Here is a 22734-nt window from a genome sequence, read left to right on the forward strand (position 1 = left end):
CTTCGAGATCAGCCCTGGGTTCTGCAGCTGGGGAGGAGGACGGGGATGACCTCAGGCTTAATTGGCTTCAAAAATCTGACGTGGAGTGTGCACACACGCACAGGGGGAAAGATAAAAGGGCTCTTTGTGGGAGACAGCAGCCTGACACGCCAATTACACCGAACGTGCGGCTGGGGCCGTACCCTTCAGGACACCCCGCCACGCTCGCCTCGGGGAGCAGCGGTGGGAGAAGGGACCCGACGGGAACATCGCTGAGCGGATCAAACATGTCCCAGCCCCGGGGGGTCGTCTGGGACCCTTTTGTGGGGAGATTATGGCGTAGCTGAAGATAACACCCCGTTCCTCGATGTGACGGGGACTGAGCGCGGACCTCCTCCCCAGCACCACGGGGTGGGTAGAGCTGACAGACCGGGAGTTTAGGGGGACAAATCGTGGGGTGCTGGGCTCGGGCTGCAGTTCAGGGATGCTGCTTCCCTCTGAGACCCCTGATCGCTGCTGCCTGTCCCTGCTGTGGGGCGAAGAAGAGCCGCAACCAGAACACGAGCAGGGCTTCCCCACACAGCACCGGGGGGCCGCGAGCGGGGCCACCAGGCCGGACTGACGGGGAAAACGGGGCTGGATGCGGGCGGGGCGGGCAACCCCGGCTCCTCGCCCCGTGCTGACGGCGTGGAGGCACCGGGGGGGGCCCGGCCCCGGCCGTGGCGGCCCGCAGGGGGCAGGCTGCGGGAGGCGGGGAGCCGGGCGGGCCCGGGGGCGGCGCTGGGTGCGGGGCGGGCCGGGCCGGGCCGGGCCGGGCTGGGCTGAGCCGAGCGGCGGTGGCGGTGGCCGCGGTGGTGGCGGCGGCCTGGCGGCGGGGCGGAGCGGAGCCGGAGCGGGGCCCGCGGCGGGGCATGCAGGTACGGGGCCGGTAACGGGAGCGGGGGGGGCCGGGAGGCAGGAGGCAGGCGGAGCGGGGCCCGCAGACAAAGGGCGGCGAGGCCCCGGGGACGCCGAGCTCCGGCCTGGTGCTGCCGCTGCTGCTGCTGGTGCTGCCTCCGGGGCTCGAAGCCGGCGAGGCCGAGGGGCCCCGGTGCTGCTGGTGCTGGTGCTGGTCCTGGTGCTGGTCCTGGTGCTGGCCGCGGTGGGCTCTGCCTCGCCCCGTCGTGGCCCCGCTTTGGGGGAGCCGTGCCTGGAAGCCCCCCCCCCCCCCCCCCCCCGTCAGCTCAGCACCCACACCGGAGTCACCCGCGGACCCGCAGCCTGGCTCCGTGCTTCTCCATCCCGCCGGTGCCCGCTGTCGCCTCTCTGCCCCGTGGAGCCAGCGCCCGGCCAAGCCGTGGGGCTCGGGGAACCCCCCCCCGGGATGGCCGGGGTGAGGCAGCTGCTTGCCGCAGGTGTGGGGAGCGGCCCGTCGTACCTCCGAGACCCGACGTGGGGCTGCGGGGCGAGGGGGCGGCCGTGCCGCCAGCCCCCCCGACACGGCCTGCGTTTGGGTGGCTGGGCTCTCCTCCTCTATTTCTGCCGCTTCCCAGCTCACGGTGCTCTGCGAGGGGTAACGAGGAGCAGAGCTTGCTTTCCCCAAGCCCACCGCTCCCAGCGCAACTTGGCGGCTCCGCCAAGCTCCTGGCTCCATCAGGCCTCGCATCCCTCGGTGTCTCTCAAGCTTTCCATCCCCAGTGTGCTGCACCGGGGGCTCTGGAAGAGCAGAGGAAGCAGGACGAGCCGTGCAGGGTGGTTTCGAATGCCTTCGCTCCACAGCTGCCCGGGCATCGGGCTCTGAAGGACTCCTGACCTCTGTGCAGGCACCGCAGTACGGGGAGATGATGCAAACTGTCTGGGAGAGGTCAGAGCCGAGCTGCAACGTGGGCGCAAAAGGCGTGGGTTGTAAGGCCTGTGGTATCCCCACTCCAGAAGAGCGTAAGCGACGTTAATTAAAAATAATAAAGGATTAAAGGAGATCAGAACAACGCAGCCAAGAACCGCTGTAATGGTCCACTCCAGTCACTTGGCGAGGCTTTGCTGTTCTGGCTGGAGTCTCCATAAAGCACCTTATAATCCCCTCTAGAGGAGATCCCGGTATTTAGTCAGCCACGAGTGAACTCCCAGAGCTTTAATGTATAGCTGTATTCTTTCCTCCCCCAAAGTCTTGTGTTTTTTGACTCCACCTTTGCCTTTGTGCAGGCAGGTTGTCCCCTGTCGGTGGGGGATGGCCTGGGGTTCCCAGCGGTGCCGAAGCCGTGCAGCTTGGCCATCTCTCGCTGTCACCTGGAGGCTTTGCTTCTGTTCGAGGCTGGTGCTGGGGATCCGTGGGGTCAGCTCCCCCCTCCTGGCGGGCCGGGGTCCTCCTGCGAGCAGGGGCTTTCCTTTCCCACGTCCCTGCTGGCTCCTCGCGCCACCTGCGCTCGCAGGCTTGGGAAGCCAGCGCTTTGCAGCGCCGCTTTGTTAGCGGCAGCCTTGAAACAGCAGCTCTTCCTTGAAACAGCAGCTCTTCCTGCAACAAAGCAGCATCTTTGTTACTTTAATCTCAAGAGTGTGTTTTACCGGGGCTGGGCTGGCTCATCCGGGGCCGAGGCGCGAGCAGGGAGGTGAGCGGCCCCGTGCCTGCTCCCGCGGGCTGCGCGTGGGGAGCACGGCGGAGGAAGATGGTGTTTTCCAAATCAAACAGCCGGGAGGAATTCGGTAGGAAATAAGTTCCTCGCTTCTGAGTGATCTTGCCGTGGGTGGAGAAGAAGGAAATTAAACAATAGAGAAAAACGTGCGTGGCTTGATAGGACAGGAAAAAAAACCCTCGCCGGCCTCTGGCGGGGTGGCCGAGCATCTTCTCTCCGCCCGTGTGAGCGCTTATTTTGGGGAATGACGAAGGCGGCGACGGCGATGCTTCTGTTTCTGGATGCCCCTTTGTGGGAGTGTCGGTGTGTGGGTACACATCACCGCAAGACCCCATCCCACTGTCTGCGGGCTTGCCTTGCCCGGCTGTGCGAGCCCACCTGCGGGCTGCAGCCGGCAAATCCCCCCGGTTCTGCATCGCCGGGGCTGCTGGCCGCGGCGGGGGACGGCGCGGGGCCTGGCAGGGCACGGGTGATACTGGCAGAGCTCAAGCGCGCTGCGTGTTTCCCCTGTTTCCCGTTTCCTGCGTCTTTGGGAAGCTGGTGGGTCCGTTTTGTTTTTGTTTGGGGTGAGGATGGGAAACCCACCCCAGTTAAACAGGCTGTCTGTTGGAGGTGGTTTTGTTTCTTCCCTTTTCTTTCTGCGTCGAGCTGTCAGCGCTTTAAAACAGGACGGATTTTCATGCGCTGTTGGTGGTAACTGCAACAGAAGAAGAAAGATGCCTCACAAGTCAGAAACCAGGCTGGAGCGAAGAGAGAATGATTAATATTTCTTTTTCCAGTGATGTGTCGTGAAATACTGCACCGCCGAGCGTGTCCCTGCTGCAGAGGTGTCACCGGCTTCCGTGCTGGCGCTCCTGCCAGCGGGCACCAGTTTTTTGCGGAGCACGGCGAGGGAAGGCGCCTTCCACCCTCCTCCCCTGCACGGGGCAAACACTTTGTGCGTGCTTAACGGCCTCGTGTCAGCCCCATAAAGTTGCTTCTCCTTGGAAATTGTGTTTTCGGCTGCCTCTTCGTCGTAGGAAGTCAAGAAAAGGGGGGAGCCAGGTAGCGAGGTGCGAAGCGGTGGTGTGCGGTTCCCCGGCAGCTGGGGCTGGGCTCGGGGAGGGGGGCTGGACATAAGGGGGTTGGTTGGGGGATTTTGCCTTCTACGTGTGTATATATATATATTTAAATCTTTTAGTTTTGGCTGTTGACTTAGATCTTGCTAGAATTATGGTAGGACTCAAGGCAGGGAGAAACAAAATATTGGGGTCCTATATCTTGCAATTGCTTTATGGCCACGGAGGGCTGCGGTTTCCAATCTATGGTATGGTGCTAGCCCTGCTCCTGAGTGGGCTTTCTGGACCTCAGGCCTACCCTTGGGCTCCTTCGGTATGGGGCTATTTTTGGCTGAGGTGCTGCTGTTGCTTTTTGCGTTTTTACGCTGCGCTGTCCCGTGCGTGCAGGCGGTTTCGGGGCCAGGTGCAGGGCAGGAGGAGGCAGGGTGTCGCGCCTCGGGGTTTGGGCAGAGCCGATGTCGGCTGCTGCTTTCTCAGGGCCTGTCGCAGACCTCGGGGTCCCCGAGTGCCTCCGCGCGAGGAGCGGAGCGTGTGTGTCGGGCGCCCCGCACGCCCTCGCCGTGCCCGTCCCCGTGCGTGGAGGAGCGGAGCGGCCGTCGCCGCAGGACCCCTGGCAAGGCTGGGTGAGTCACGGCGCGGATGTAGGGAGAGGGCAGCCCGTAGCTTATGATTCATTTTGTTTTCCTGCAAAAGCCATCGACTGGAATGGCAGGGCTTGCAGGAGATGAATCGATCCCGAGCCGTGAATCCTGCCCGCGACTGCAGGCTGGGCAGCGAGGGGGCTGGGGTTGGTGGCTGCTCGGTTCGGGCGTCCTCCCCGCTGGTAGCGGTGCCTTGTAGTGGGGTGAGCTCCTTCCTGCGGGGCCCTGGCGGGGAAGAGAGCTCCTTCCCAACAACCATCTGCTCCTCAGCCTCGTAAGGACCCGCAGCCCTAGGGCTTGGAGCTTTGGCGTTGGGGGTGAAGACGGGGCGTGAAGCGGTGTTGGGAGAGGGGAAAAAGCAAAGGGGGTTAACGGCGCAGTCCTGCTCCTGGGGAGCATGGCTGAGATACGGCTGCAAGATGCTGTCGGTGCCTGCAGGCTGAACGTGCGGCTCAGGCTGTGCTAAATCTCCTCCAACAGTCTCGTTCGTTCCTGGGCTGCGCTGGCCTTGGGGGGAGCGTGGGGCAGGCGGAGGCAGCACCGGGTGGAGGTGGGACGCCGCAGCTCGGTTCGCCCCTCGTACGTTTGCTCTGAGCCCCTGAAGAGGAGAAGGACAGGACAGAGCTGATGCAACGGGTTTCACGTGGGAATCCTGCCGGGTTCCTGCAGCCTCAGGAACAAGAGGCGGCCTGGGGACCAGCAGCCCCGATGCCGCACTTACGGGGGACAAACGTGGGCTTCGCCCGTGATGTTTGGGAGGGTGGAAATAAATCTTGCAAGTGCCTCCTGTGCCCTGCACCTGCTCCCGGTCTCCGTTTGTGTTTCTCCTGGGCTGGTGAGCACTGCAGCCTCGGGTACATTTTGAGGGTGGCAAAGTTTGCGCGGAGAGGTAATGTCTTTTATTAGCCTAACTAATACCTTTAGGAAAAAACAGATGTGCTCCCGGGCCTGAGGAATGCCTGCGTGCCCCGGCCGTGCCAGCTTTTCCAACTGCGTCTGTCGGTCTAAGAAAAGATCCGACCTCTGCCTGGGCTGGCCCCCGACCTTGGGCCGGGCAGCATCCCTCCAGCCTGCCCCAGAGGACTGGATTTTGGGAGCCAGAGCCTGCCCGGAGCTTACCCAGCCCTTCGGAGGCAGCGCTTCTCCCGGGGAGCAGAGGCAGGGTGGATACAGAGCGGAGGGAGCATCCCCGAAAGCTCTGCGAGGACGGGGCAGCTCGCGGGGGGCTGCATCCCCGCAGCCATCGCTTCTAGCCGCCAGCACCGGGGGGTCGCCGTTCTCCAGGAGCAGCTCCCAGGGAAGCCGTGAGTCGCTTTGCGCTGTGGTTTTATGGACGCTCGTTTGCAGAAGTGACGTTTCGGGGCCAGGTTAGCGCTTGGCAGGACAGCCCGTGGTCCCCAGAAGAGCTGGTGGGTCTCCCGCGAGTGGGTGAGGCTGGTCTCCTCCAGATGTCCGGCTCCCCGTCGCGGGGAGCTGTCAGGAAAACGAAGCGGCTGGTCCCTACCCTGGGGCTCGCTCTGCTCCAGGAGCGCTGCCCGGGCAGCAGCGGGGACGTGCGGAGCTCTGCCTTGGCCAAGGGGTGTGGGATTCCCGCTGCCCAGCGGCGGCATCGAGCACCTCGGAGAAGCCGTGCAGAGCCTGAGCTAAGCTCTCCCTCCTCTTCAGCTTCCAGTAGGACCAGCGAATCTCCAGGGAAAACCTGGTCAAGCAGTGCTGGAAATCACAAAGGGTGGTGTTGGAGGGGTTTCAGTCGGTGTTTTTTGGGGGGTTGGTGTCCTCACAGCAGGTGACAATACGGTGTGCCTCCTTGCCTGCTCCCAGGGAAGTCTAAAAATTCATGGAAGATTATCTTCGTTTAGTCCTTTTCCTTTCGAGAGTGCTTGAAATTCAGACCCTGCTCATCCAGAAAGGCTCTTGGACACTCGGAGAAGCGCGAGAACCGACACGGCGCATTTCAAAGCAGTAAAATCTGATTCATTGAGGGGATTTTTTTTTTTTTTTTTCCCCCTGTGAACCCACTTAAAATTCATGGAGAGTTTTGTCAGTAAGAACCTGTTTCAATTAACAGACAAAGGAAACTCTCCTCGTTAAGCGTCTCTTTCAATTAGGGTTCGGGAGAATTCCCCAAGCTCCGCTTCCTAACACCCGTTCCTCGTGAGTGAAGGCATTCCTCAGGCTTCAAGGGTGAAAAATCCACGCGAGGAAGAGGAACCCACAGAGCACCCCAGCCTTTCCAGGGGGGAGCAGTGGCGTAGCCCCGATTATAACCTGGCCTTGGGCTCCTGGAGCTGGACTGAGTCCCCAAAGCCCCGGGTGCTGTCCTCGGGCACGTCAGAGGATGGCTCACGTTGGAAGGGACCTTAAAGATCGTCCAATTCCAACCCCCAAAAATCACGTCGCCGTCAAATCCTGCCTCGTTTTTTTCCCTTGGGTAAAAACGGTGCTGGGGCTGCCTGTCTGGTGCTGGGACGTGAGGAAAATCAAGGCAGCCAGGAGGATGCCCGGGCCGTGGTTTGGGCCGCTTTGAGGCGTGGGTCAAGTGTCCGGGGGCTTCCCGGGGAAGGTTTTGGGGGGCATCGTGCCGGGGGTCACGAGCGTGCGGGCACGGGGTGGAATGAATGGGGAGCGGCGGCCAGGTGATGGGATAGGAGGGTCTCAGCCCTCCCGCGGCCCTGTGTCACGCAGGCGTTTTCGCAGACGGGCGGATAACTGGCACGAGGACATGCCGCAGACATCCCGGAGGGTGACGCGTGGCAGGGCTGCGGGGTCGGGAAGGAGGGCCCTCCGTCGGAAAGCCGCGGTTCGCCGCACCGGGCAGCCGAGCCCGCGCCGCGGGACGTGCCGGGGGCGAAGGGCAGGGACGCTCCCCGAAACCGGGGCAGGACCTTGGCACGCTCGGGAGGTGCTGAGGGCTGGTGAGGCCGGCCTCGCGAGCACAGGGGGTCGGGGTGACCCCCCCCGGGGGTTCCTGGCACCGAGAGCGGAGGGGCTCTCCCTCGCAGCCCCAAAAATTCAGCAAGTGTTTGCAGCAGCTGTGCACGCGCCGGCACACGGCTTGCCCTTCCCTCTGCGGGAAAAGACACGCCTTCACGATCGGTTTTTGAAGAAAACCCGAGGAGAACGTTAGCTTCATCTTTTCCAGTAAAACCGAAGCGTTAACAGGGCTTTCTGGGTGAAAAACGTCTCTTTCGGAGCCAGACGCTTTGGCCAAAAATAACTTCTGTTATGTGAAGACCCGACCGGTTTTCACTGGGCGCATCGTTCGTCTCGGTGCCTCCCCTGTTGCGGTGGCAGGAGGCTGAGCCGTGTCCCTGCCCTCCCGAGCTGGGGGCTGCCCGTGGCTGCCGTCGTCCTTTGTTTTTTTTTTTTAATTTCACACCTTTTGGGGCGCCGGGATGGGGACAACGATGCCAGCGTCCTACGGCAAGCCGGGCTCGGGCCGTGCCCCTGCCGGTAAGCAGTTTGTCTCCGTCCCCGGCATGCTGTAACTACTGTTTGCTGAGCACTTAAGCAGCCCGTGTAATCTGCGGCTGAGCCGTCCCTTATCGGGCCCTACAGAGCCGCTCCGATAGCGAGCGGGCCCCGCAGCTCGCCTCGCTCCCGGCGGGGCCGCGTTGGCCAAAACGAGCTCGTTTGGGCCCAAAGCGCCGCGGGGCTGGCGTCGGGAGCCCCTCGCCGGGGACGGGCAGGGGTCTGCACATCTGGGCTGCGTTTGCACCTTGTAATGGCTCTTCCCCCCCCCCCCCCCAGCCCCCAGGCGCCAGCGCTCCTGGCCTGGAGGTGTTTCCAGACGCAGCTCGGATCGCCGCCTCTGCGAGTCAGCGGCCGATAAGGCACGGGGCAGGCGTAGGTGTGCGAAGGGAGGGTTTTCACGCTGGCCGCCTCGTTTCTGCGGGCTCCCCCGCCTGAAGCTCGCGGTCGTCTCGCGAATAATGCCGCGGCATTAATGTCCCCTCCAAGGACGCGCTTAGCTCGGTGCTTTCAGATCCGCAGCCCTCTAAATATTACCGGCAGAGCGAAGGGAGCTCCCTGGAGAGGGAGTTTAAACCTTTTAACGGGAACCGGGCTGGCTTCGTGCGTCTGCCGCGGGTCGCCCGTGGTCCCTGGGGTGCCGGCGGGGCTGTGCGAGACCCCAGGGAGCTTGGATGTGCAAAGGGAAGCGTCGGAGCAAGCAGAGGCGATTGCAAATTGCTGAGCTGAGCAACGCAATTTAACGTCGTGCCTCTAAATCCTCGTCCATCCAGGCTTAACCCCCCCCCCCCCCGGGCTTGCTTACGTGCGGGAGCGGGGCGGTTATCCGGCGTGCCGGCCCTGCTCCGGGCTCCGGGAGCCTGGGGCCACGTCCCCGCCTCAAAATCTGGGGGGACAGAAGGGAGAAGGGTCCCTGGGGGGGCAGGACGCCGCTCTGAGGGGCGGCAGTGCCCGGGGTGCCCCTCCGAAGGGTGCTGGTGGGAGCAGGTGGGACGTTTGGGGAACGTCTCTGTGGGTTGTCTGAGTGATGGGGTCTGTGAGCTGCTGGAGTTGTTGTCCGGGCACGGGGTCCTTGCCCTTGTGGGTCTGGGGGCTGCCCCCCAGGAAGGTCGGTGCTCGCTCCCTGCCCTGCAGCCCTTCCCAAAGCCGCGCAAGGGAGCCACGGGGGAGATTTGGCCGCCCAGCTCCTTGGCCACGTCGCACCCTCGGTTCGGAGCTCACACCCCGTGCCCCGGGCGGTGGTGCCGGGACAGCTGATTTGTGTGAGATGGGGACTCGGGAACCACCTGGGTCTTCGCTGCTTGCACCTGTGGCTGGACCCGGGGCACCCCCCAGAAATCAAAGGCCGCTGGGGGGGTCTGCTGGGGCCCGGCGGCCCTCCTCTCGCCGCCGCATCCGTTCGCGCTTCCTTGCGTATATTTGGGGGGCAGGCTGCAGCCGACGGGCGCCTTTGAGAGCCCCCCCACGGCACCTTTCATCCCCCCCAGGCAGGAACCCCCCCCTGTCCTGCCCCGCCGCTCCCCGGCCAGCGGCTGTGATGCTGATGCTGTTTGTCAGGCTCCCGGATTACGGGCACCGGCGCTAAGCCAGCCGGCAACCGGGAGCGGGCCGGGCCGGCGTGCGGGGCGCTCCCCTCGTGGGGGAGCGGCTTTCTTCCTCCTGTCCCCCCCCCCTTTTTAGTGCTTTGCTCTGTAATTCAAAAGCCGAAGGGACGGAGGTGTTTTCAGCAGCCCTTCCTCCCGCCGTCCTTTCCGGTTTGGCAGCGCTCTGTGCCGCGGTGCCCGGGCGCCGTGCTGGGCTGTGGGGTCTGCACGTGGGACTCAGGCCGCGGTTTTCGGCTGGCGTCTTTTAAATAACCACCGTGGGGTTCAAGGGGCACCTGAGCAGCTTCTGAAAATCAGGTTAAAAGGAAGTTTAGCTCCCGCTGTCACCTTGCCAGCTCTTCTGGTTATTTTTTTTTTCTGTTTTACTCTCATGCTTCCGTTTTTGTTTTAGAAAAACAGAGCAAGGCTGTCGGTGTGTAGAACAACTTCTGTTCTTGGACCTAAACCCGTGGCAGGCTGGCAATGGGAGCCGACAGTGCCGTGCTCCCAAACGCACGGGCCTGGCTGCCGGCGGCTCCGCATCCTCTCCTCCCTTGCTGGGTTACTCCTGGTGGCCGCAAGCAACAGCAGAAATAAATCCCGGCGACAAAAGCGGTTTTATTTTTTTTTTTTAACGATTTTTTCCATTAAGTTTCGTGTTTTCTTCCCGTCCAGCTCCCTGGGGAGGAGGCGGCGAGCTCCCCAGCACCTGCCTGCACAAGGAGAGCCCCGCAGCGTCTCCCCGAAGCCTTTCAGCATCCTCCCCGTGCCGCAGCTCCCTCCCCGGTGGGGTTCAGCCCAGCGCGGAACCGGTGCAGCAGGATTCCTGCGGCTCCCGGCCCCCCGGGACGCCGGGTCTGGGGTCGTGCACTGGGCTGCCGGGGGTCCCGTGGGGCTGGGGGCTTGGGTGCGGGGCAGCCTCGCTCCCCGGGGAGGCAGGAGAAGGGAAGGGGAATGTCGTTGGTTTGTTTGTTTTGAAACCGGGAGGAAATTAAGGAGAGAAAATACCCTCGCGGGGTATTTTTAGCGCCAGCGGAGCATTTCAGGGCCAGAAGGGAGGCATTCAGCTTGGCGCTTATCTCTGTAGGGTAAAGGGTGAGCGGAAAGCTGGCCAGGAGGGTGCTCCGTGCCCGGTGGGTGTCCCCGAGGCCAGGCACGTGGCGACAGAGGCGCGGGCTGCGCCTCCCGGAGGCGCGTCTCCAAAGCCTGATCATCGCGCGCCGCCAGGGACCCTAATTAAAAGCTCTCAGAAGAGGCCCTGGGAGACGGGAGGCGGTGTGACGGTCCGACCTGAGGGCGAGGGGTGCCCGCGGGATTTGGGGCTGGGCACCTGAGCATGTCCCCTGTCTGCTCATCCGCCCCGATCCCGCGGGGAGGTGGCACCGCTCCCCGCAGCGCCCCGTGTCTGGGTGCCCACGGGATGGCCGCGCTGCACAGCCAGGAGCTGGAAGCTGGTTTTTTCCCCAAAACTTTGGGCCTTTTTTTTTTTTTTTTTTCATTCTCCTGTGCCGGGAGGTTTGGGTACAGCCCGGGCGCGGGGCAGACCTCGCTGCAGGTAAGGGCAAGAATGACGGGATTACCCCGCAAAGTCGCAGCGTGTAATCCCCGTTACTCTGCAGCTGGCCACGTTTAATCCCGTTGCTGCCCGGATTAGATTCGTCTGGTCGCTGCTCGCTTGCGCAGCCCTGCCTGGCTGCGCTCCCAGCCTGCTCCCTCGGGGAAGGGGCTCAGCCCGGAGCTGTGCGTGGCCCCGCCGCCCCGCCGAGGTGTGCCGCGAGGCGCCGGGCTGCCCTTTGGGGCCGTCTCCGGGCAGGGGTGAGGGACGGATCCCTCCTCCGCGGCTGCCACCGCGGTCGGGATGCCGGCGCTCTATTTTTGTCTCCCTCCCAATCCCGCGTAACGCTGCGCTTGCACAAACCCCTCCTGTGGTGCTGAGGGAGCTGCAGCCTGCCCGCGGGGAGCTCTGCCCCGGGAGCAGGGCTTTGCCTCATCCCCTCCACCACTTTTTTTCTTTTTTTCCCCCTGAAATGCCCTGCCAGAATCAGTATCCCCCCCCCAAGGCACCTTCACCTCCGTGCAGGTGGTGTCTGCGCTTTTTTCTTCCTCTTTCTTAAGCGGCCCTTTCGCAGAGAAAGGAAAAAAGAAAAATTCCCAAGGTCCCTTTGGCTCCACGTGGACGCTCCCGCTCGCCTTCGCCTTCCCCTCGGCTTTGTCTTGCCGACCTTGGTGGGATCTGCCCACGGTGCCTGGCTGCCTGCCCTTATCCCTCCCCTGCCACCGGCCGTGCCCGGAGGGGACCGCGGGTTGGGGACGTGCCAGGAAGCCACGGGGCGAGGAGGGCAGCGGTGTCCCGGCCGTCTAGAGGGGCTTTTTCATCCCCATTACCAGCCCCTGGCCTCCCTCCTCGTCCCCCTGCCACCGCCGTGCCTCCGGCCTCCGTCTCCTGTTGCTCGGGGTCCCCATGAGCCGGGCTGGGCCGGTGGGGTCTGGCAGGATCTAAAAGGGGTGCTTGGTTTCCCTCTGCCTGCTTTGCTCCTGCCGCAGCCGGGCTCTTTCTGGGCGCCCCGCTGAGCCCGCTGGCATGGGAGGAGAGGAGCCCGGCCGTAAAGCGGGGGAGAAAGCGGATACGGTGCGTGCGGAGCGCGCTCGGCGTGCGCCGAGGGACCCGACCGGCGCCGCAGCCAGCACAGAATAAAAGGGTGTGGGCCACGCGCTCGCAGCGGGGAAGGGAGGAGCGGGACCGCTGCGTGTTAGAAGGGCTCGGCCGGCTCCTGGAGCCGGGTGGGGGCCGCTGGGGACCCCCCCCCCGCTGCATCCCAAACAGCGCCGGGGCCTCGCGGCACGCGGGCATCCCAACGCCGCCGCGAGCTCGAGGCGCTCTCGCTGCAAGCCCCGGCACGCCGGCACCTCTCCGAGGGATCTGCCAGAACCTCACGCCCGCGTAAATCAACGCCGCGGCGTGGGTCGGCGCTGGCTGTGCCCCCCTCCCTCCCCGTCCTCTCACTCCCCCCTCTCTCTTGCAGGGCAGCACGCGGAGCTGCGGGAGCCGGGAGCCCCGGGGAGCCGCCATGGCCGCCCGGCCGCCCAGCGCCGCGCCGAGGCCGCCCGCCGCCCCCTCGCCCCTCTGAGGCCATGGAGCTGCTGCGGGGCCACGGCCGCTGCTGCCGCGGGGATTTCGGCTGGCCGCGGGGACTCTCGGCGCGTTTGCCATGGTGACATGAAGCGGGCGGCGAGGGACGCCGGGCTGCTGGAGGGGAGAGAGAGCCTGCGCGCACACGGGCGCCCCGCTGGAAGTTTAATTTATTAGTGGTAGCATTACTCGATCTCGTCTTACCTTTTTTTTTTTTTTTTGTGGTGGCGGTGTATGTCTCTTCCCCTCCCCTGGGGCTGGAGAGGGGAGGGGAGCGGGCAGGGGAGGGGTCCCCCGACTCGCCCGTGGATGCCAGGATGACTGTGCTGGCGAGGGCCCGGAGGGGTATCCGCCAGGTATCTCCCCAGGTCGTGCTGCTCCTGCTCTTCGCTTTCTGCCTGCTCAGTGTTTTCGTCTCGGCGTATTATTTATATGGGTGGAAACGGGGCTTGGAGCCCTCCGGGGACGTGCCGGGGCCGGACTGCGATGAACCCAAGGTCGCCCCTTCCCGCTTGCTCCCGCTGAAGGCCCTCAAGGTGGCCGATTCCTCCCGCACGGACCCCTTGGTGCTGGTGTTCGTGGAGAGCCTCTACTCCCAGCTGGGCCAGGAGATCGTGGCCATTTTGGAGTCGAGCCGCTTCAAGTACAGGACAGAGATCGCCCCGGGGAAGGGGGACATGCCCACGCTGACCGACAAGGACCGGGGACGCTTCGCGCTCATCATTTACGAGAACATCCTCAAGTACGTCAACCTGGACGCCTGGAACCGGGAGCTGCTGGACAAGTACTGCGTGGAGTACGGCGTGGGCATCATCGGCTTCTTCAAGGTACGGGGCCGAGCTGGTGTGGCAGGGGACAGGGCTCGAGGGGAGCCGGCGAGTGTGGCCACGGGTGTTGATTTCGGGATGAGTCTGGCCCGAGGCCGTGCCCCTGCAGGTTCCCCTCGACAATCCTGTCCTGTTGAGGCGCTGCAGGGGAATGGCAGGGGATGGGAAGGGCAGGTTCGCAGGTGGTTGCAGGTGAGGGAGATAAGGGGGAAGGGACCTGGCAAGGGCACAGGGTTGGGGCTGCACACCCAGGGTGGGCAGGAGCTGTTCCCGAAGGGGAGGTGAGCAGCCTCCTGCCCCCTGCAGAGCCACGCCAGGCGGCGGGGCTGAGCTCAGCAGCGAGAAGAACAGAACAGAAAGAATAAAAAGCAAAGCTACGTGGCGCTTGGCTCTTCTTTCAACGCCCTTTTCCCCAGCCTCTCTGTCTCTGCCCTGCCTCATTTAGCCCGTCTCCCCTGGCAGGCCAACGAGAACAGCCTGCTGAGCGCGCAGCTGAAGGGCTTCCCCCTCTTCCTCCACTCCAACCTGGCGCTGAAGGACTGCAGCATCAACCCCAAGTCGCCCCTGCTGTACATCACGCGCCCCAGCGAGGTGGAGAAGGGCGTGCTGCCCGGCGAGGACTGGACCGTCTTCCAGTCCAACCACTCCACCTACGAGCCCGTCCTCCTGGCCAAGACCAAGTCGGCCGAGTCGATCCCGCACATGAGCGTGGACGCGGCGCTGCACACCACGGTGATGCAGGACCTGGGCCTCCACGACGGCATCCAGAGGGTGCTTTTTGGCAACAACCTCAGCTTCTGGCTGCACAAGCTGGTCTTCGTGGACGCCGTCTCCTTCCTGACGGGCAAGAGGCTCTCGCTGCCCCTCGACCGCTACATCCTGGTGGACATCGATGACATCTTCGTGGGCAAGGAGGGCACCCGCATGAAGGTGGAAGATGTCAAGGTGCTGCTGTTACGTCCTGGCTGGGTGGGCAGGGGCTGCGTGGGACTGGGGTGAGACCGGGAGCTTGCGCCTGGTCTGGGATGCTCCAGACTCCGGGGATGAGTTTTCCTGCCCTCAGAGCATCCTCTGCCCCAGGGCTGCTGCTGCAGCCTTCTCCGGAGCTTTCAGGGGCAAAGGTTCCTGCCCTGGCGTGTACTTTGCTGCAGGTTTGGTGGTGAAGCTGTCCCCTGCTGCCTCTGGCTGAGGCCGTTGTGCTCTCTCTCCCCCCCTCGCAGGCGCTGTTCGACACGCAGAACGAGCTGCGCACCCACATCCCAAACTTCACCTTCAACTTGGGATACTCAGGGAAATTCTTCCACACAGGTGAGGCGGGCGAGGGCGTTGCTTTGTGAATCCAGGGAAGGGAGAGGGGCTGCACGACACCACCCCTGCCCTGGCTGTGCTGCGAAGCCAGCAACCTGCCCGGGCAGCCGAGGTGAGGTCTCTGTGGGGCAGCTCCTGTCCAGGAACCTTTCCACTCCCCCGAGAGCACCCCTTGCAGCAGGCACCCCATGCTAGGACCTCATACCCGTGCCCTGCCTCTGTGCGGGCTGCTCACTGCCCTATTTCAGGGTTCCCTTTAGCTCCGCATACCCTGCAGTGACAGCAAGTGTCGTCCCCGCAGGTACTGACGCCGAGGACGAAGGCGACGACCTGCTGCTGTCCTACGTGAAGGAGTTCTGGTGGTTCCCGCACATGTGGAGCCACATGCAGCCCCACCTCTTCCACAACCAGTCGGTTCTGGCCGAGCAGATGACCTTAAACAAGAAATTCGCTGTCGTGAGTAAGATGCCGCCGGCGGGGGTGCTCGTGGGGCGGGGGGGCGGGATGGGGCGAGGGGTTACAAAGAGCTTTCGTAGGCTGAAGAACCCGAGGGGATGGCCTGACCCTCTGCGGCCCCTCGGCTGGGCTGTGGAGGTGTCCCCACGTTGCTCAGCTCCGGCCGCGCCGCTGCAGCTGCGCCCGCGTGGCCAGCACCGCTGCCTGCCCTGGGGCGGCGTTAGTGGGAACGCAGAGATCAAACCCACAGCGCTACGGAGGGAAGCAGCCGCTTGGGTTTGGATCTTAACCAAGGCTGAGGTTTCTGTTCAGCGCGGTGTGGTTTGATGGTGCACTGACGCTGGCCCCTGTGGCATCCCGGAGCGGGGTCAGCGCGGCTGCGTCTGGGAGGCTCCGACTGCTGGCAGCTCCCTCTGCAGGCCGAGGTGTTGGGGGACTCGTTGGCTTTCTAAGGGCAGGCTCTGACCTTTGGCTTGCTTGGGGATTGTCTGTCCTCTTGGAAAGTCCTTTATCAGGCCTGGATAAAGTCAGCAGTGACACCAAGTCATGCAGTGATCAACTGATTTTCTCATGACTGTCTTCAATCCAAATCCAGTAAAGGCAGACCAAGTAGTAATAAATTGGGTCCTATGGCCTGAGAGATGGCTCTTAAAGCTAACCTGAATTCATTGGCTGTTAATTAGAGGTGCTTAAATAAAGAGAGGGACTGGACTGTTTCTACTTGCGCTGAAAGAGATGGGCAGGTGTCCAGCTTAAAATTTCCAAGTTGCTTTATATCTGCTGCTATAAACCGGCGTTACAGTCCTGTGTAGTTTTGGCTGCTCAGTCTCCACTGAGAGGCTTTGCAGGTGCTGGCTTCTTTGGTGCAAGCAGAAACGACAGAGGTGAGGATGGCCCAGGAGGAGCGTGTGTCCACCCAGCACGTCTGCTCCTGGACCCCCTTTTCTGGAGGCAGCCCTGGTGAAGAGAGGGTGCGCGGGTACAATCCTGCCCTGCTCGCTCTCCAAGGCACAGGCGGGCTGTCTGTGCTTGGGGATGGGCAGTCCTTGGGGGGAAGGTTGGTTTGAGCCGGGAGGCTGTGGTTCTGGGATCTCCCCGGTCACCCGGTCCCCGATCTGTTCCCTGCAGGAGCACGGCATCCCCACCGACATGGGGTACGCGGTGGCCCCCCACCACTCGGGTGTCTACCCCGTCCACGTGCAGTTGTACGAAGCCTGGAAGCAGGTTTGGTCGATCAAAGTCACGAGCACGGAGGAGTACCCCCACCTGAAACCTGCTCGCTATCGCCGTGGCTTCATCCACAACGGCATCATGGTAGGTGGCCAGGCTGTATCTCTGATGCTTCTCGCCTCTGTCTCCACAGCCAAAATCTTGCTGTGTGGTTTCTGGGTGGCTCGGCTACTTCAGCCCCAGCCGGAGGAGACTGGTGATTTGAGGGGCTGTGTCCCCCTCCGCATTTGCTGGTCCTGCACAGGGGAAGTTCCTGTGAGGACACTTTGTGGTTTCTCCATCTGTCCATCTCCATCCCTTGTGGGTAGCAGATTCACGTCAAGGGTGGTGAGGGGCGGTGGAGCTGATCCTGACCTCCGAGGGATTGAGGATCCCTTTTGTAGTTTGGGAGAAGGAAGGGGATCCAGCCCCGGACTCCAGGAGGAGGCCGTGTGGCTGTTCCCTTGCCCTGTCTCCTCCACCTGCTCCAGACACGTCTTTCCCCCGCCCCAGGTCCTCCCCCGGCAAACCTGCGGCCTCTTCACGCACACCATCTTCTACAACGAATACCCCGGGGGCTCCAGTGAGCTGGACAAAATCATCAACGGGGGCGAGCTGTTCCTGACGGTGCTCCTCAACCCCGTGAGTACTGCCGTCGGCCTGCCCGGGGACCGTGGCATGCCTGGCAGGGCCATCCCCTGGTGCTGCTGTAGGGCAATGTCCCCAACCAGCCCAGCCCGAGCGGGGCACCCTGCCTGTTTGTGCGGGGTGGGTGAGGATCTGCTAACCCCCGCTCCACCCCCTCCTCTTCAGATCAGCATCTTCATGACCCATTTGTCCAACTACGGCAACGACCGCCTGGGCTTGTACACCTTCAAGCACCTGGTCCGCTTCCTCAACTCCTGGACCAACCTGAAGCTGCAGACGCTGCCGCCTGTGCAGCTGGCACAGAAATACTTCCAGATCTTCTCCGAGGAGAAGGATCCTCTGTGGCAGGTACGCCCTGTGCGAAGGGAACAGGGGGAGCAGCCCAGTTTGTTGCCCCGGGGAGAGGGAAATGGGGATAGCTGGCCTGATCTGTGCAGGAGGTTGGGCTGAATGGCCTCCTCAGGTTCCTCTCAGCCTGCATTTTCCTGTGATCCCATGGATAAGTGGTTTTTCTACCTCTTTGTGGTTCTGTGGGCAGTGCCAGGGCAGAATTTGCCCCATAGACCTGGAAATAACCCCAGTCCTTTGCCCTGCCCGCCGAGCAGTGTGGCCTCCCTGCACATTTCTGGCAGCCGTGTAGCAGTGTAGGGTCCGTCCAGGCTGCCCTGTCTCTGATTCTCCTCCTCTGTGTTTCAGGATCCCTGTGAGGACAAGCGGCACAAAGACATTTGGTCCAAAGAAAAGACCTGTGACCGGTTCCCAAAGCTTCTCATCATCGGGCCTCAAAAAACAGGTACTTCCCTCTACCCCCCGTGCTGTGTGCATGTCGAGAGGCGTGCCAGGTTCCCTGCACCCCACGGATAGCTCCGCGCAGCCCCGCTGACCCGAATCAAAGCAGGGAGGGAGGTCTGGCCCAAGTCAGCTCTAGTTTTCTCTGTCTGAAGGAACGACTGCCCTTTATCTCTTCTTGGGGATGCACCCGGACCTGAGCAGCAACTACCCCAGCTCAGAGACCTTCGAGGAGATCCAGTTCTTCAACGGACACAACTATCACAAGGGCATTGACTGGTAGGTCTGCCCGTGTTTCCCTGCCACGGGGGCAGAGCTGGGGGTGCTGGTCCCTTTGGGAGCGGGAGCATCGTGGCCCGAGGGTTTCCCATCACCCTCGCAGCTGCTGGGCTCTTGGCTGAGGAGCTGGGGGGGGAGCCTGGCTGCTGCAAGGTGGGATGGATCCCACGCAGCCCTGCCCCTTGCAGGGGTGAGCTCATACCAGCACCGGCTTTGCCTGGTGGTCAGAGACTGCCTCCTGCAGAGGGGCGTGCCTGGGGGCATCTCACGGTGCCGGCCCGCCTGCCTCACGCCATGCCTTCCCCCAGGTACATGGAGTTCTTCCCCATCCCCTCCAACACCACCTCCGATTTCTACTTTGAAAAAAGTGCCAACTACTTTGACTCCGAAGTTGCTCCCCGGCGAGCCGCGGCCCTGCTGTCCAAGGCCAAAGTGATCACGATCCTCATCAACCCTGCAGACCGAGCCTACTCCTGGTACCAGGTGAGCCGCCTGCCCTGCCTCGCCCCCAGCTCCCCAGTGGGTCGGGAGCTTCGCTCTCCCAGCTCAGCGTGGGACGTGGGGTGGCTCCGGGATCCCTGATTTTTGGCACCGAGCTGAGCGAGAAGCTCAAGGGTGGTGAAGGAGGAGCTGCAGCGCTTTGTGGGCAGCCTGGGATTTGGGTCCTGTCGGTGTTCCTTTGACTGCCCCAGGAACAAACCTGTCTTGCTCGTGTTTGACAGCACCAGCGAGCCCACGACGACCCGGTAGCCCTGAAGTACACCTTCCACGAGGTGATCACGGCCGGGTCTGAGGCTGCTGCGAAGCTCCGGACCCTGCAGAACCGCTGCCTGGTGCCGGGCTGGTACGCCACGCACATCGAGCGCTGGCTCAACAGCTTCCACGCCAACCAGGTAGGGACGGCAGCCGCCGCACCCCGCTCACCCCGCCAGCGTCACTGCAGCGCTGGAGCAGGACAAAAATAGCAAGCCAAGCTGTTCCTGGCTTCGAGCTGCCCTCAAGGGTAATCGGGGCTAGATCCCGACCCTGCTGTGACCTGCATGGGGAGGGAGAGTGTGCTGCTGGCGGTGTACGGGCCACATCAGGCAATTCTGCTCAGCTCCTGAATGATTTTTCCATCATCGTTCAACCTTATGAAGCCTATTAGTTGTCTGGTTCTGGCATAATTGCTGTAATGTAATCCTGGCTGGCTGTGGGTTGGACAGCCCTGAGCTGAAGCTCTCATGTTGTCCTGGGTAGATCCTGGCTCTGACTTTTATTTGCGTTTAATTTTCCAGCAGCCAAGGTAAGTGAACACTTGGACATGTTCACCCTTGGCATTCAAAAGGGGAGGCTGCGCAGACTCGTGGCAGATTTGGCTCTGAGGTGGCAAAACACTCAGCAAAGGCGTTGTTATGCCCCAGGAGAGCAGGGCTGGGAGCCAGCGGGAGGTGGAAACCTCACAGCCCTGCCTTCTTCCTCGCAGATTCTTGTCCTGGACGGCAAGCTGCTCCGAACAGAACCTGCCAAAGTGATGGAAACAGTCCAGAAATTCCTCGGGGTGACCAACTTCATCGATTACCACAAAACCCTGGCGTAAGTCCCACCCCGAGCTTTCCCTTCCTTGGCCTGGAGAGAGAACCTGCTGTTCCCCAGGGTACAGAGCAGGACATTGCTCCCATAACTTCGGGGAAACAGGAGCACAGAGCTGTCCCGTGGCAGCACCCGGCCCCTGCGAGCTCAGAGCAGAGCTGCCACAGGTTTTGCTGCAAGCAGGGCTACCCCACTTGGCTCTTTTTATCCCTCCGCTGCAGAGGGGATGGTGCTGTCGCCCTGGACAGCCCAGGAGCAGCATCAGCTGAGAGCTGAGCTCAGGGTTGCATCCGCACCACTTGTGGTGATGCCCCGGATGGCGTAGGTGCCTGTGTTGAGCCCTGGCTTCTCACGCCGTCGCTGAAAAGCTGCTTTTGGTGCTCACCATTTGGCACCTTCATGGGTGTCACCCCACTCTGAGCCTTTCAGACGTTAAAGTCCACCATAGGAAGCAGAAGCCTTCAGAGCTCCTAGAAAAAAAACACTGATTTGCCTCTGTGCTGGTCTTGCCTGCATGCGTGGCCACCCTGAGTGTGGGCCAAGGTCCTGCGGGGTACTGAGGGCGTCCGGGGCTGAAGGGCACAGAAAATACCAGCCCAAAGCCCACGCAGCTCCCGTGCTTCCTCGCAGCAGGGCAGCATAAGTAATAAATGAATTTTGTCCGGCTGCTTGTTGCGTGGCTGTATGGAAAACCTGTTGTATAAGTTGGTCGTTAATGAGATGTTAGCTGGGCTGCTAATTAAAAGGAGGCTCCAGAGCAGCACCCGGGCAGCGGGGCTTGCCAGCCAGCCTGCTCGCATGCCCCGGGGAAGCGCGCTGCGCGGGGGGCTCTGGGTGGAGGCCAGGGCAGGGTGCCCTGGGTGAGGCAGAGCTCTTCGTTCACAGGTTTGACCCAAAGAAAGGATTCTGGTGTCAGCTTCTGGAAGGAGGGAAAACCAAATGCTTGGGGAAGAGCAAAGGGAGGAAGTACCCCGAGATGGATTCGGATGTGAGTACGCAGAAAGCCTCCCGGGACATTGGTTTTACTGGTGCTGTGTCCTAGACACAGAGCACTGCGGGGTGGGATCTGGGACAGGGCAGGGCTGAGCTGGGTGGCGGGGTCGGGTCTGGGTGCATCATCCTGTCCCGTTAACCCTCGTCTACGTTCTCCTCCCCTTGCAGTCGCGAGCCTTCCTGCGGGACTATTACAGGGACCATAACATCGAGCTCTCCAAGCTCCTGTACAAAATGGGGCAGACGCTGCCCACCTGGCTGCGGGAGGAGCTGCAGAGCACCAGGTAGCTGCCGCCCCCAGCACCAACACGTCCCTGAGCAATATCCAGCTGCGGCCTTCGAGGGGACGCCCCCGGCAGCCACCGAGCAGGACGGCTGCACCGAAGGCTGCCTGGGCACTGGGCTCCTGTCCCAGCACTGCGACCTCTCCGCCTGCCCCACATCCGTTTCCTTTTCTTTTTCTTCCTTTTTAATTCCCGGGCCTGTTGGTGAGGTCCTTTCCTGTCCCGCTCTGATGGGAGAAACTGGGAATTGGCACAAATTCCCTCTTTCTCTGCCCAAAACAGGCCCTAAGTCCCCTGGGCCTGCGAGCGGCGTCAGAGCTGTTCTGCGTCCTCCTCGGTAGATGACGGAGGAGCAACTCCGGGTGTGCTGGAGGTGACTTGTGCTGAGCTGGAGCAGAGGAGAGGAGCTGGTGGAGAGCCGACACATGAAGTGACCCTGCCCCTAACGGCAGGAAACGGGAGTTTTCTGGATTCCCCCCAAACCCAGCTCTAAAAACGGGAAGAAAGGCGTCTTTTTGTTTCCAAGACTCGGATGCTGTTTCGTTGGTCATCTTCGTTCGTCTTCAGTCTCCTCCACCTCTTCCCGGTCCGTGAGCAGTGCGGTGGGACCGCTGTCGAGCAGAAAAAAAGAGGCTGGGGTGCTCGCAGCCCCTGCCCTGCGATGTTTTACACGCGTGGTGGTTCCTGTGGTACAGCCCCGAGGCGCCCGGCGGCCTCCGACCTGCGCGGGCCCTCGGGACGGGGCAGACTTTGAGATAACTTCAGTCAGAAGGATGCTGAGAACTTCGAACCTCTTGAATATTAAAAGCTAAAAGTATTTTAATAATGTCGGGGCGTGGGGGGGGGGGGGGAGGGCTCGTTTCGTTCTCATTTTGCAGGGGGTTGTTTTAATTCGGTGCCAGAATTTGTACCTAAACCCCGAGGGTTTTACGTGGTCTCTTTGGCTGTTACACGCGACGTGGACAAAGGTCGGGGGGGAACTGGGGCAGGTTTCCCAAGCGGAGACGTGTCTTTGTATTGCAGTGGTGGCGTACAGGAGCTGCAGCCCCACTTCTGCCTCTCCCTCGCTCCCTCTGTGTGCCCGGGTGTCTGCTGCCACCTTGCATCAGCGGGGTTTGCCAGCACGTCCCCGGCCCCGTCCCTGGGTGCCCTGGCAGCGAGCGTGCACCAGGCTGCGTGTGTGTGAGTGTGTCTGTGTGTGTGTGAGTGTAGCAGTGCCAACACTGAGCCATGCTGGGTTGCAGTGGGGAAGGGCCCCAATTTCCTCGTGGATGCTGCGGGATGCGTGTGCCAAAGGCTCGGGCAGGGCAGCCCTGGAGGTGGACGGGGTGGAGGGGGAGGGCTTTGGCGCCGTGCAGCCCAGCGCTGCCTGGGCTCGGGGTGCAGCGACGGGCACCCCCTTCCCGCGGGGACCAAGGGGGCTGCGTGCCCCCCCCCCCCCGGCAGCCACAGCAGCGCCGGAGGAGCAGCCGAAGGTACAGAAGGAGATGGGGAGGAGGGAAGGATGCGTGCTTTCTCCAGCCCCAGGGACGTTTGGGGTCCCGAGGACAAAGTCGGGGTGCCCCTGGCTGCCCCCCTGCGGCTGGGGACCCGAGCCAGCCCCCGCCGTGCCCAGCACCCAGCAACATCCAGGCGGCGGAGGGGGGAGCAGCAGAACCGTGGGGCTCTTCCCCCCCATTTCACTTTCTGGATGATGGAGCCCCGCTCCCCGTGGGGCTTCCCACCCTTTTATTTTTGCATGAACCTCTGTAGGGCCCGGGGCCGCAGGGGCTGCCCTGCCCCTCTGCCCGCCTCGGCTCCGTCCAAGCCCATCCCCGGGGTTGCGTTCAGAGCGTCCCAGTCACTGATGTAAGGTCCTGTTGAACTAACTGCTAATAAAACGGGGTTCGCTGGTTTTA

The 22734-nt window shown here is 62.5% G+C and overlaps 1 protein-coding gene across 2 annotated transcripts; it reads left to right on the forward strand.

Annotated features, from left to right (window-relative positions):
• The first annotated feature begins 233 nt into the window (after positions 1-233).
• On the forward strand, positions 234-22734 carry NDST1 (N-deacetylase and N-sulfotransferase 1). Of its 2 annotated transcripts, none has more exons than XM_067005487.1 (15): positions 234-390; positions 12365-13298; positions 13761-14243; positions 14519-14606; positions 14908-15062; positions 16191-16376; positions 16785-16913; positions 17085-17267; positions 17616-17712; positions 17864-17987; positions 18296-18470; positions 18710-18880; positions 19453-19562; positions 20445-20547; positions 20721-22734. In XM_067005487.1, exons 2-15 carry the CDS (start codon positions 12789-12791, stop codon positions 20838-20840), a joined length of 2634 nt encoding a protein of 877 aa, XP_066861588.1. In that variant the 5' UTR covers positions 234-390; positions 12365-12788; the 3' UTR covers positions 20841-22734. The 2 variants fall into 2 exon arrangements, with proteins under 2 accessions (XP_066861588.1, XP_066861587.1); XM_067005486.1 differs by lacking the exon at positions 234-390 and adding an exon at positions 741-896.

Source organism: Anser cygnoides, chromosome 14, assembly GCF_040182565.1.
Source record: "Anser cygnoides isolate HZ-2024a breed goose chromosome 14, Taihu_goose_T2T_genome, whole genome shotgun sequence".
NCBI lineage: Eukaryota > Metazoa > Chordata > Aves > Anseriformes > Anatidae > Anser > Anser cygnoides.

Coding starts and splice junctions, on each gene's coding strand:
- NDST1 (XM_067005487.1), top strand. CDS start 12,789: ATGACTGTGCTGGCGAGGGCCCGGAGGGGTATCCGCCAGGTATCTCCC. Junction 18,471..18,709: donor GAGCCTACTCCTGGTACCAG/GTGAGCCGCCTG, acceptor CGTGTTTGACAG/CACCAGCGAGCCCACGACGA. Junction 18,881..19,452: donor ACAGCTTCCACGCCAACCAG/GTAGGGACGGCA, acceptor TCTTCCTCGCAG/ATTCTTGTCCTGGACGGCAA.